General features: G+C 34.4%; 1 protein-coding gene across 1 annotated transcript in view; it reads right to left on the reverse strand.

The window, feature by feature from the left end:
* Positions 1–612: 612 nt before the first annotated feature.
* The window catches only part of LOC133328980 (protein mesh), a 90585-nt gene continuing 77378 nt past the window's right edge, over positions 613–13819 (reverse strand). The window contains exons 10-15 of the mRNA XM_061537483.1: positions 12384–12506; positions 7954–8112; positions 5754–6498; positions 5272–5690; positions 5024–5211; positions 613–1586 (exon numbers count right to left, since the gene is read on the reverse strand). Coding sequence (XP_061393467.1) covers positions 613–1586; positions 5024–5211; positions 5272–5690; positions 5754–6498; positions 7954–8112; positions 12384–12506 — 2608 coding nt within the window. The remainder of the gene's footprint in view (positions 1587–5023; positions 5212–5271; positions 5691–5753; positions 6499–7953; positions 8113–12383; positions 12507–13819) is intronic.

Raw genomic sequence — 13819 nt, forward strand, 5'->3', positions numbered from 1 at the left:
TCTGTTGACAAAATTCTCAAGGAAAATATTTCTAATGTTAATATGCATTTGACATTCAGAAAAAGGGTCCTTATATCCATGTTCTATGTCATAAAATGCTAATGGAATGGACTGACTTTATACCCAGCGATTGTATGGATTTTACAATGAAAAACATATTTTGAAGCGATTTGTTTTCTGTAACCAACATTTAAGTTTAATGTTAGCATGAATGTTAATTATTTTTATTAGCGTTTATGATTTCTTAGTTACATAAAAAATTAAAAAAATAGATATAGTATATGAATTCCTTTAAACAATTATATTAAAAAACATTAAAAATTAAAATTATTACAATTTGAACTTGATAGCTTGTAATGATCGGTTCTGTAATTGTAGTGGTAGTGATGGAATAAATGTTTACCGCATGACAAGACCCCATGAGTTGCCGAAGTGTATTATAGAGAAAAATTTTTCCAATGCCAAAATGAATGTCATACCATTTTCTTGATGTTGTTGTTATTTGGTTTTTTTTTTTTGGTGGATCGGGGTTTATGATGGGTTATGGGTTGTTATTGTCGTTTATGGGATTAGTTTTTTACTTGTCATTATTTTTTGTTATGAATTAGTTTGTTAGACTTCAGTGGATCTTTGGTTAAGGGCAGATGGGGTGGGGGATGCTGCATGGGGAGGTGAAGGCAAACCATTATCCTGGGTCAGAGGAGTACCCACAATGGGGGCCGGACGCACTGGAGCTGGGGCAGTAGTTGTTCCTGCCAGTGGCAAACTAGATGGTGGCCTATTGAAATACTGACTATTGGCATTCGGCAATACGGGTACACCGCCATAACGTGTTGCTGGCGGGTTATTGGGATGATAACTTTCACCACTGAAACTGCTATCGGCACCACTAAATGTTGGACTGTACTGGCCCTGAGCGACGCCACTGGCCGGGTGTGGTTGTTGATGCAACGGCAATCCATGTTCATCATGCTCATCAGCCTCGGGTGAGGGTGGTTGATGATAACCCGCCGGGTGTGGCACACCCACACCATCATCATCATGTTCATTGTGATCAACTCCAGCGCCCTGATGCTGCTCATCATGCTCGTCATGTTCCGGCAACTGATCCTGATCCGTACCCGATACGCCACGCAACGAACGACGACCCATCTGCTTCGGCTTCTCACCTGTTTTATTAATGTATTCAATATCCTTTGCTAATTTTGTATCTTTATTTTCACTACCTTCTGATGATGTCACATCCCCATCGTCCAGATCCCATTTTTTAGCTGGAAAATCAATGCGTGGTTTGCCCGGTAATGGTTCATTCGTTCGATAAACTTTATCATATGACCTACTTTTCTTAAGAGTTCCCGTTGCATCCGTATCGCTGTCATAATCGCCATTTGCATTCAGAGCCCGGAGGTTGGTACGCGATGAGGCACGAGAACGGGGCAACGTCATTTGCCATTGAGGATCCTCCTTCAATTGTTTCTGACGGAAACGATAGACACCACAAACAATGCACAGCATAAGGGGCAGGATAACAGCTATGATAATGCCAATTGCTATGAAAGCCACACGTCGGGTATAGAAAACTTCACCTGTATGGGGGAGGTTTGTAGTTGTTTAACGTGGAACGAAGTTAAGGGGTTTATTCGATTGAGGAAAAATTATATGTTAATGAGAGAGATGTTTGAAATAAAATTCGATATGCATTGATGAAAAATTATAAAAAGGATGGTAAGAATAAATAAAAATTGAAGGAAGTTATTTGGCGAGGTTTTTGAGAGGATAGCTAATACCCTTGAATCTTTTACAATGGAATTCTTAGAAGACTATAAGCTTAATTTTTAAACTGTATTTTATAGGTCTATATTTGCAGGATTAACGTATTTGCTATTATATAATTTGAAAGAGCCAAATTTTACTTAAATACTTTTTTGAAGGACAGGCATTTGGAATTCTTAAGGAGAATGGACTATGCTCGTAGTTTTATGCCGAATTCTTAATGTTCTAAAGCTAGTTTGTACAAATATTTTTTGGAACTTGTTCTAAAAAAACGTGGAATTAAGGGGGATTTATTTATTCAAAGAAGTTTAATAAGGGCTGAAACTTAGATTTTTAAAGACTATCTATGGCGTTGATTCTTAAAAATCTTTTTTTCAAGGACTGACGATGACGTAGAATTTTGAGAAACACATTTTGAAGCATTACCTAAGGCGTGGATCCTTAAAGAAATTGTTTTTCAAGGACTACCCCAGACGTGGATCCTTAAAGAATATTTTTTTCAAAGACTGCCCAAGGCGTGGATTATAAAATAATATGTAATTCAAAGACTACCCAAGGCGTGGATTTTTAAGGTATGTTTTTTCAAGGACTACCCAAGGCGTGGACTCTTAAGGAATTTTTTTTCAAGGACTACCCAAGGTGTGGACTCTTAAGGATTTTTTTCAAGGACTACCCAAAGCGTGGCCTCTTGATTATTTTTTTTGAAGGACTACCCTAAGCGTGGACTCTTAAGGATTTTTCTTTCAAGGACTACCCAAAGCGGGTCCACGCCTTAAGGGAAAATTCCAACGGTGATAGAAAGAGTACATGTCTGGCTCTCGTATGAATAAGATTTATTGACTTCGCGCAAGAAATAATTTAAATTTTTATACCCTTCACCACACTGTGGTACAGGGTATTATGTCTTTGTGCATATGTTTGTAACAGGCAAAAGGAAACGAGATAGACACATGGTTCCTTTTGAGAATATGCATAGAATCACTTTCTGAGTCGATTTATGCATGTCTGTTCGTCCGTCCGTCTGTAGATGTTAAATTGTAAACAAAGTACAGGTCGCATTTATGATCCGATGTAGATGAAATTTGGCACAAGCCACTTATTTGGCCCAAGGACGAACCCTATTGAAATTGGGAAAAATCGGTTCAGATTTAGATATAGCTCCCATATATATTTTCGTCCGATTTAAGACAAATGGTGTACCAAAGTCCCTATATATCTTTCAATTTTCATGAAATTTGGCATAGCGTAATGAATTAGGTATAGAATAATGTGTGTTAAGTTTCGTAAAAATATTTTCGTCCGATTTAATGTAAAATGTGTCGTCCGATTTTACACAAAATTGACACAAATTTTGCACAACGTACTGGAGTTAGAATAACCTAGAAGTTGGATATAAATTCTTCACCAATGTGGGTCCAATCGGCACAAAATTTTGCACTACGTACTGAAGTTACTATAACATAATGTGTGGCAAGTTTAGTTGAAATCGGTTAAGATTTAAATTGATTTACATAATTTTGTCCCTGGACCTTTAAAAATTTGACGTCTGTTATGATTCAATAGTTGGATATACCCAACGTGGTGAAGGGTGTCATATAGTCGGCCCCGTCCGACTTTACTACTTTCCTTACTGTTTTTTTTTTTTTTTTTTTGGAAAATCACCTATTTTTGACCACAAACTAAGTTAAAAAATACACTCACAGAAAAATGTCCCTAAATTTGGAATCGATCGGATTATTAGTTTTAGAGTTATCGTGCCCGCCAAAACGCGGTTTGGAGAAAAATGCGTTTTAAGTTTGAGAAGCCCTCTTGCCGTCACTTGATGCTAGCACAATAAATCGGCTATTTCACTTGAAAATTTATAGAGAATTGAATTAATGTAGGTTCGAATTAAATCAAAATACAAAATTAAATTTTTTGAAACCGAGAACGGGGGGGGGGGGTCCCCTTAAGGAATATTTTTTCAAGGACTACCCAAGGCATGGATCCTTAAAGAAAATTTATTTCAAGGACTACCCTAGGCATGGATCCTTAAAGACTATTATTTAGTTACTATAAAGATCATAATTTTGATTGGGCTTAAATTTATTAGGGACTACCCAAGAACTATAACGATCATAAGATTTTTGGCTTATATATTATTTATATTTTTTAAAAATTTTATTTCACTACCCATGGCGCGAATTTTTAAGAATATTTCTTCAGGAACTGTCCAAGCCTTTAATTCTTAAATAAATAATCCACGCTTCATTGGGTCCTACAAATATTCTTAAAAAATCAACGCTTCATTGGGTCCTAAAATATTCTTAAAAAATCCACACTTCATTGGGTCCTAAAAAATATACTTTAAAAAAATCAACCCTTCATTAATTCCTAAAAAGTATTCTTTAAAAAATCCACGTTTCTTTGGTTCCTAAAAATATGCCTTAAAACCACTCTTCACTGGGCCCTAAAATATATTTTTTAAAAAAATTCTAGCATCAATGGGACCTAAAAACATTATTTTAAAAATCCACGCTTTATTTGGTCCTAAATAATTATTCTTCATAAATGTAAGCATTGTCTTGGAAAAATTACTCGTTAAAATATCTACGATTCCGATGGCCGCAGAAAAAATATTCTTTAAAATATCTACGCATCCGATGGTCTCAGAAGAATTATTCTTAAAAAAATAATTCTTTAAAAATTCTACGCCTCCAATGGTCCACTAAAAAAATTTAAAAATCTACGCCTGCGATGGTTCATCAAAAATAATTCTATACAAATCTACGCCTCCGATGGTCTCAGAAAAAATATTCTTAAAAATCTACTCTTTAGTTTATCACAGAAAAAAGTGTGTGTTTTTAAGAAATATACGATTCATGATACGATGATTATATTGGCCTCCGATGGTCCCTCAAAAATGATTATATAAAGAATCTACGCCGATGTACCATCAAAAATATTTTAAAAGAAACTACGACCCCGATTGATCCTCAATATTATTATTTTTTATCTACTTCACACTATCGGAAAAGTAGATTTAAAAAATAGTTCTTTAATTATTGTACGCCTCCAATGGTCCACCAAAAATAATTCTTTAAATATCTATCTATGATAGGTCTCTTAAATATTTACGCTTTACCTTTAAAGTTGACATACCCTTTTCAATTTTAAAATAAAAGTGTATCATTCCTCACTTTATAACACCGCCAATAACTTCTTGTAAAATAAATAAGAAAAGAAAAAACGAAAAGTCTCTGAAACTTACGTAGACAAGTTGTATAACCGTATTCCGGAATATTCCACAAACCATTGGACAAGCATTCACGTCTTTGATCGCCAATTAGAACGAAACCTTCGTTACATTCAAATGATACCTTGGCACCGGGCATGAAATTGAAACTCAATTTACGGCCAAAACGAGGTGTTTCCAAGACACCGCAGGATACCACACGTCTGAGAAAGGCATTTTATTAGGGAAAAATACATAAAAAATGGGTCAGTTGTTACACTTACTGTGAATTCAATGTCCTTATATTAATCAAACTATCGTAATAATTTTTCGTAAAGTGGGCCAAATCTCGATTTAGCGTCATGCCATAATCATATCGACACTGATACGATTCTCCACACAGATCTTCGGCTTTTTCAATATCATATGATCGATTTGCTGGCAGGAAGTTGGCCGGCTCCTGTATATAATTCGGCACAAAGGAGGCATTTGAAAAGTAACTTGCTGTACGACCAAATTCTCGTGTGAACAAAGCAGCTCCCAAGCCAGGCAAATCACGATCAGCCAACATCCAATGCATGGCCCATTGATTGTGAATCGATTTAAAGTCGGTGGGATTGATATTCAGCACCTGGCCATTGGGTAAAGTGAAATCGTCCATGGGATTGAAACTCCAGTTGCCAAACAAGCCGGCGGTTTTGTTCTAAAATATACAAAATTTTAAATTTTTAAAAATTCAAATGATGTGTTTTTTTTTCAAACTTACAATAAAGTTCCATGGCAAATAAACACGACCCGTCATAAAGCCCTCATTTTCGATTACCTCCACACCAATACCAGAATCAAACATAACCACAACCTGGGACTGATTCAACAAATAGGTAGGGGTATAAACAGTGACACCATCAAAATGTTGGAATTTCAGCGATTCACGATCAAAGTAGACACGACGACCATCGGCCAAAACGTCCATCTTGTAACGCCAGCGAGCATGTTGAGGACGGATACGCACTTCAATTGTTGTTGTTGTATTACCACGCATAGCCAAAGCAGTCAATTGGGTAGCAGGTACTGGACCATATACATTATTTGGTACTTGTTCAAATCGACCCTGTACTTCAAATCTCTGATCGGCATCAACACTACGCGATAGAACAAATTCACCCAGCCCGTTAAAGGTATATTGAGTACCATCGAATGTAATGAAATGAGGATCACCAAAGACACCTGCAACACCGGGAGCCTGATAGGCTACACAATCTTGGGATGGACGTCGTTCAAAACGATAGGTTTCACAACCGACTGCCTGTTCTTCTTGCCAATAACAGCACGAATAGAAGGGACGCATATCGTGGAACCATGTTGAGAGCGTGGGCACTTTACTAGCTTCGTTCCAGGGCATTTTACCTAAGTTGTGAATGCGTCGTGGCCGTGAACCCCATACTTGATCCTGTGACAGCATAAGGAATCCATAACGATCGTAACAGCATTGTTGTTCGGCACCTTGAGCACTAGAGGAAAGGGGAGAAATTTAAAAGGATTTGTTGTAAAAAATCTTCTCTAGAAAAATATTCTCTTAAAAACCTTCAGATGGTCCCAAAAAAGTTATTCTTTCAAAATCTACTCTTCAGGTGGACCCAGAAAAAAATATTCTTTAAAAATCTACGCTTCAGATGGTCCCAAAACAGTTAATCTTTGAAAATCTATTCTTCAGGTGGGCCCACAAAAAAATTTTCTTTAGAAATCTAGGCCTTGGATGGTCCCAGAAAAAAATATTCTTTAAAAATCTACGCTTCAGATGGTCCCAAAACAGTTAATCTTTGAAAATCTATTCTTCAGGTGGGCCCACAAAAAAATTTTCTTTAGAAATCTAGGCCTTGGATGGTCCCAGAAAAAAATATTCTTTAAAAATCTACGCTTCAGACGGTCCCAGAAAAAATATTCTTTAAAACTCAACACTTCAGATGGTCCCAGAAAAAATATTCTTTAAAAATCTAGGCCTTGGATGGTCCCAGTAAAAATATTCTGGAAAAATCTACGCCTTGGATGGTGCATTAAAAATCATTCTTTAAAAAACTAAACATTGTATGGTCCCAGAAAAAATATTCTTTAAAAATCTACGCTCCAAACGGTTACAGAAAAATATTCTACTATTCGGGTGGTTATATGGTCCCAAAACAATATTTTTAAAACATCTACGCTTCAGAGTAATTCAAAAGTAATTCTGTAAAAAAACTACGCTTTGGAGGGTCCCTCAAAAATAATTCTTTAAAAATCGATGGCCATCAAAAAAAATCTTAAAAATATCTAAGCCTTCGAGGGTCCACCAAAAATAATAATAAATCTTTAAACAATTTAAATCTTGGTGTGTTGAAACTCAACACTTCAGATGGTCCCAGAAAAAATATTCTTTAAAAATCTAGGCCTTGGATGGTCCCAGTAAAAATATTCTGGAAAAATCTACGCCTTGGATGGTGCATTAAAAATAATTCTTTAAAAAACTAAACATTGTATGGCCAGAAAAAATATTCTTTAAAAAAAATAACGGTTACAGAAAAATATTCTACTATTCGGGTGGTTATATGGTCCCAAAACAATATTTTTAAAACATCTACGCTTCAGAGTAATTCAAAAGTAATTCTGTAAAAAAACTACGCTTTGGAGGGTCCCTCAAAAATAATTCTTTAAAAATCGATGGCCATCAAAAAAAATCTTAAAAATATCTAAGCCTTCGAGGGTCCACCAAAAATAATAATAAATCTTTAAACAATTTAAATCTTGGTGTGTTGAACAAACAAAAATCTTTAGGAAATCTAAGCTTTGGAGGGTTCATCAAAAATAATTCTTTTAAATATCTACGCCTTGGATGGTCCATTAAAAATACTTCGTTAAAAATCTACCTCTCCCCTGACCCATAAAAAGTATTCTATAAAAAAACCCTAATAATTTTTACTTTTTTTACTTACGTTGGCGTTCCACTGACCACACAATGGATGGCACCCTTGTGACGCAAACATGTTGGATTTGAGTCCTTGTCACAATCACGGTCTGGCCTGTAACGACCCTTATCATATACGGCCTGTTCCAGAGTGCAAGGACACAGGGGTAAGTCAGCAGCGAAATTTCTGAAAAAAAAACAATTAAAACATGATAGAAAAGAAAATTAAATAAAAACGCAAAAATAAAGACATAAAATACCCTCACTTAAATACGCTCCCCCAAAAAAGTCAATGGACACAATGCAAAATCATGGCAAATTTGTTGCATGTTGTGCACTTGAATGCCGTTTGCAGCCAGCAAGTGAAACAATAAAAATTGTGGGTTGGGCAAAAACTTTCTTCAAACAATTGAACAATTTTTCCATTTTTATTGCAATAACACGAGTTTCATCTAACCAGTATTTTTGTTGTAATAAAACTTCAAAAAAAAAATAATAAAAAAATATTTTTATCTATTTTTTTCCTTTTGGGTTTTGTGTTTGTGAGTTCAACCAACCACACATTTTCCTCTGCCACAATATAATTAACTACTGGCAACCATAGTTATGAACAACAACTGTAACTACCTCATGGTAGGAAAAACTGCTAAAATGGCAATAATTACAAAACCAACAGTAGGAATACACCGACAAGGTTCTGCCAGAGAAACCTAACTTCAAACACTTTTTAATTAAGCCAACACATCAACCACACTACTGAGCGGTCAATGGGTGTTTTGATATACACTGAAAAAATTAATTCGGAACTAAAAAACTTACAAACCAGTAAGGAAAGTAATAAAGTCGGACTGGGCCGACTATATGACACCCCTCACCACTTTTGTTATCCCCATGCAGAACAACAACAACATTAAGTGTAAATACAAATACAGAAAAAACACAACATTTCTGTAAAAGAAGTGGTTAGAAATACTTCTACTTCTACAAAACGTTCAATTATAGTAACTTCAGTATATTGTACAGAACTTTGGGACTTTAGTGCACAATTTACATTAATTCGGACGAAAATGTATATGGGAGCTAAATCTAAATCTGAATTGATTTTCACGAAACTTAGCACACATCATTCTGGACCTATTTCAGTAGTCTATACCAAATTTCGTTTAAATCGAAAGGTATATAGGGATTTTGGAGTCCCATTTACCTTAAATCGGACAAAAATCTGAATCGATTTTCTCGAAATTTAGCACACGTCATTCTAGACACCATGCAAAATTTCACGCATGTCGAAAGATATATAGAGACTTTGGTGCACCGTTTACATAAAATCGGACAAAACTATATATGTGAATTATATTTAAATCTGAACCGATTTTCTCGAAATTTAGCACATATCATTCTAATTCAGTACCCAATGCCAAATTTCGTGCAAATCGAAAGATATATAGGGACGTTGGTACACCATTTGCATTAAATCGGACGAAAAATATATGGGAGCTATATCTAAATCTGAACCGATTTTCACGAATCAATTCAGTACGCTATGCCAAATTTCATGCAAATCGAAGAATATATAGGGACTTTGGTGCACCATTTACATAAAATCCGACGAAAATATATATGGGAGCTTATTTAAATATGAACCGATTTTCCCGAAACTCGCCACACATAATTCTAGACTCTATTCAGTACGCTATACCAAATTTCGTGCAAATCGAATGAGGGACTTTGGTGCACTATTTACCTTAAATCGGACGAAAAAATATATATGGAACTATATCTAAATCTGGACTGATTTTCAGAAAACTTAACACACATCATTATAGACCTAATTCAGTACGCTGTGCAAATTTCGTGAAAATCGAAATATATATAGGTACTTTGGTGCACCATTTACCTTAAATCGGACGAAAATATATTTAGGAGCTATATCTAAATTTGAACCGATTTTCTCGAAACTTGGCACATATCATTCTGGACCTAATTCAGTACTCTGTGTCAATTTCATGCAAATCGAAAGACATAGAGGGACTTTGGTGTCCCATTTACCTTAAATCGGACGAAAATATATATGGGAGCTATATCTTAATCTGTACCGATTTTTCCCAATATCAATAGGATTCGTCCTTGGGTAAAAATAAGTGACCTATGCCAAATCTCATCCAAATCGGATTATAAATGCGACCTGTACTTTGTTTACAATTTAACATCTACAGATGGAAAGACGGACAGATGAACGGACGGACTGACATGCATAAATCGACTCAGAAAGTGATTCTATGCATATTCTCAAAAGGAACCATGTGTCTATCTCGATTATTTTTGCTTGTTACAAACATATGCACAAAAACATAATATCCTGTACCACAGTGTGGTGAAGGGTATAAAAATCTACGCCTTTCATAACCCTTATGAAGCACTTTAAAATCTACGCCTCTCATAGCCCTTAAAAATCTACGCATTAAAAAATTGTTTTTAAAAAATCTACGTCATAAAATATTTTTTTTTAAGGGGACCCCCCCCCCCCCCCCCATTCTCGGGGTCAAAAATTTTTTTGATTTAATTCGAATCTACACTAATTCAAGAATGTCCCTACAAAATTTCAAGTGAAAATCTCAAGAACTCTTGAAGATATAGCCGATTTATTGTGTCAGCATTAAGTGACGGCTAAAGGGCTTCTCAAACTATAAACGCGTTTTTCTCTTATGCGAATGGCGGGCACGATAACTCAAAAGCTAATAACCCAATCGATTCCAAATTTTTACACGTTTCTCTGTGAGTGTATAGCTATCGTATGAACTAGGATAAAGCCAATCGGTGAAGATCTTCCTTATTTTTTAACTTGATTTTTGGTCAAAAATCGGCGATTTTCCAAAAATATTTTTTCAAAGGTCCGCCATTTTGTTAATTTTAGAGCGAGGTCAATAATCCTAGTTCATACGAGAGCCAGACATGTACTCTTTCTAACATCGTTGGAATTTTCGGATTCCGATGTTCCAGTGAGGAGTTATCATGCCCGCCATCAAAAATAAGGACTTTTCTTTAATTACAAAAAACAACAACAAGACAACAACAAAAATTTTTTGTAAATTATTTTTCTTCCTTTTTAAATCTTCAAATATATATGTGCAAAGTTACAAACCTTAATAAGCATTGGTATTGATTTATCAGCCCATTGAAAATTTTGAAAAATTTAAATCGAGAATGGGAGGGGTTCCCTTAAATCTACTAATTTCATAGCCCTTAAAAATCTACGCCTTAAAAATTGTTTTAAAAAAATCGACGCCTTAAAAATGGTTTTTAAAAAATCGACGCCTTAAAAATTGTTTTTAAAAAATCGACGCCTTAAAAATCGTTTTAAAAAATCTACGCCTTTCATAGCCCTTAAAAGTTGTTTTAAAAATATCTACGCCTTTCATAGCCCTTAAAAATTGTTTTAAAAATATCTACGCTTTTAAAAATCTACGCCTTAAAAAATTGTTTTTAAAAAATCTACGTAGTTCATAGCCTTTAAAAATCTACGCTTTAAAAAATTGTTTTTAAAAAATCTACGCATTTCATAGCCCTTAAAAAATTTACGCATTGGTCTTGGTATTGAAAAATTATTCTTTTAAAAATCTACGCATTGGTCTTGGTATTGAAAAATTATTCTTTTAAAAATCTACGCATTGGTCTTGGTATTGAAAAATTATTCTTTTAAAAATCTACGCATTGGTCTTGGTATTGAAAAATTATTCTTTTAAAAATCTACGCATTGGTCTTGGTATTGAAAAATTATTCTTTTAAAAATCTACGCATTGGTCTTGGTATTGAAAAATTATTCTTTTAAAAATCTACGCATTGGTCTTGATATTGAAAAATTATTCTTTTAAAAATCTACGCATTGGTCTTGGTATTGAAAAATTATTCTTTTAAAAATCTACGCATTGGTCTTGGTATTGAAAAATTATTCTTTTAAAAATCTACGCATTGGTCTTGGTATTGAAAAATTATTCTTTTAAAAATCTACGCATTGGTCTTGGAAAAAATCCGTCTTTCTGTTGGTCCTTGGAAAATAATTCTCCAAAAATCCACGCTTGAGTATGTCCATATCCTCAGTTGGTTATGGAAAAAATATTTAAAAAATCCACGCATTTTATGTTCGTTAAAAAAATATTCTTTAAAAACCCTGTTCGTTGCTTTTTATATCCTCTTCGCAATTTCTTCCAGTATACGTTTTCTCAGTTTTCGTCCTATAGTCTGTTGTATTTTTGTGGTTTATAACACATGTTATATTACAATATTGTTTTTTTTTTTTTTTTGCTCCCACAATTTTCACTCCTGCCCATAGGTATTGAGTCAGGCATTCGTTCAACGTTCAACAGACCATTAATAGCCATCTCAAATCTCGAACATATGTAACAATCTAAAACAACAACAGCAACAACACTAAATGATGAGAACATATTTTTCACTTACCTCAAAAATCTATCGTTACGAATCCAATTATCACACAAAGCTCTGGGCCATTTATAACCATATTTACGCTCCCATTGTGGACCAAAGTACCATGCCAAAGGGATGGGTCGGGACCAGAGTAGACTGGAAACAAATAATTGAAGTTTGAAAATATATATTAAAATGTGTATATATATATATGGGTATGTTGTGTAATAATTTATAATGTGGATGAAAGTATGTTTATAATGTATGATATTAATTAGGATAATGATGAGAGGGAATCTGTGTGTGTGAGAGAGATAGAGCATTCATAAATTGCTATGGGGATAGATATGTAATTGTGCATTACACATGTTTAATTAAATGGAAATATTATTGTTGAACATCTAATAAACCTGGTAAAATTTTAGAACAATTTTCAAATATTATTTGAAAGTGAGTAGGCTGAAAATTTGGCCATAGGAAATTTTGAACCCAAAATTCTTCCTTTTATTACCCCAAATTTATTAGTTTTAAAAATATCTGAAACGAAATCGATAAATTCTTCATCAGAAAAAAATTACAAAATCCAATGAATATTTTTACTTTAAACACACTCTGTCATGGTCATGTAGCAACGATTTTATTGTGGTTCTATCATTCAGCATTTGCATTCGCCTACTTTTTCCGACGAAATCCTAATGACACCCAAAGGTATCATTAACATTTACACCATCTGTAAGAGTATAAATCCGAAATAGCACGCTTAGCCTAGAGAGGAAATTTTAAAAGATTTCCATTGTGGCACGCATCGTCCCAAAAGACATTAGATGGCAGAAAGCTATCACTTCGATTGCCTTTGGAAGTTATTTATGGTCACTAAGAAGACAACAACAATATTTTTAAATTGGTTTATTTTTATTGAACTGCAATAAAATTGTATTGTCAAATTGTAATTGATTTTGAGAATTTTTGTAAAGAAGAAAAAGAAGTCATTGACAAAATATTCTTTAAAAAATCCATAGCCCTGAAAAAATATTTTTTTAAAAATGCATGCCTCAGATAACCCTGAAAATATATTTTTAAAAAAATCCAATCCTCAGTTGATCATCGAAAAACCAGTAAGGAAAGTAGGAAAGTCGGACTGGGCCGACTATGTGATACCCTTCACCACTATGGGTATATTGTACATATGTACCCTTACAATTGCATGTCAATATTCCCTGTAACGAACATACTCATGCCATTCTGCAATCTATGGTGCACCATTTATATAAAATCGGACAAAAAAATATATAGGAGTTATACCTAAATCTTAACCGATTTTCACGAATCTTAGCGCACATCATTCTAGACTCAATTCAGTACGCTATGCCAAATTTCGTGTGAATCCAAGCATATATAGGGACTTTGGTGCCCCCTTTAAATAAAATCGTACAAAAATATATATGGGAGCTATATCTAAATCTGAACCG

Source organism: Musca vetustissima, unplaced genomic scaffold (genome assembly GCF_032173495.1).
Source record: "Musca vetustissima isolate MV318-11 ecotype Yass unplaced genomic scaffold, APGP_CSIRO_Mvet_v1 utg16177, whole genome shotgun sequence".
Taxonomy (NCBI): Eukaryota; Metazoa; Arthropoda; class Insecta; order Diptera; family Muscidae; genus Musca; species Musca vetustissima.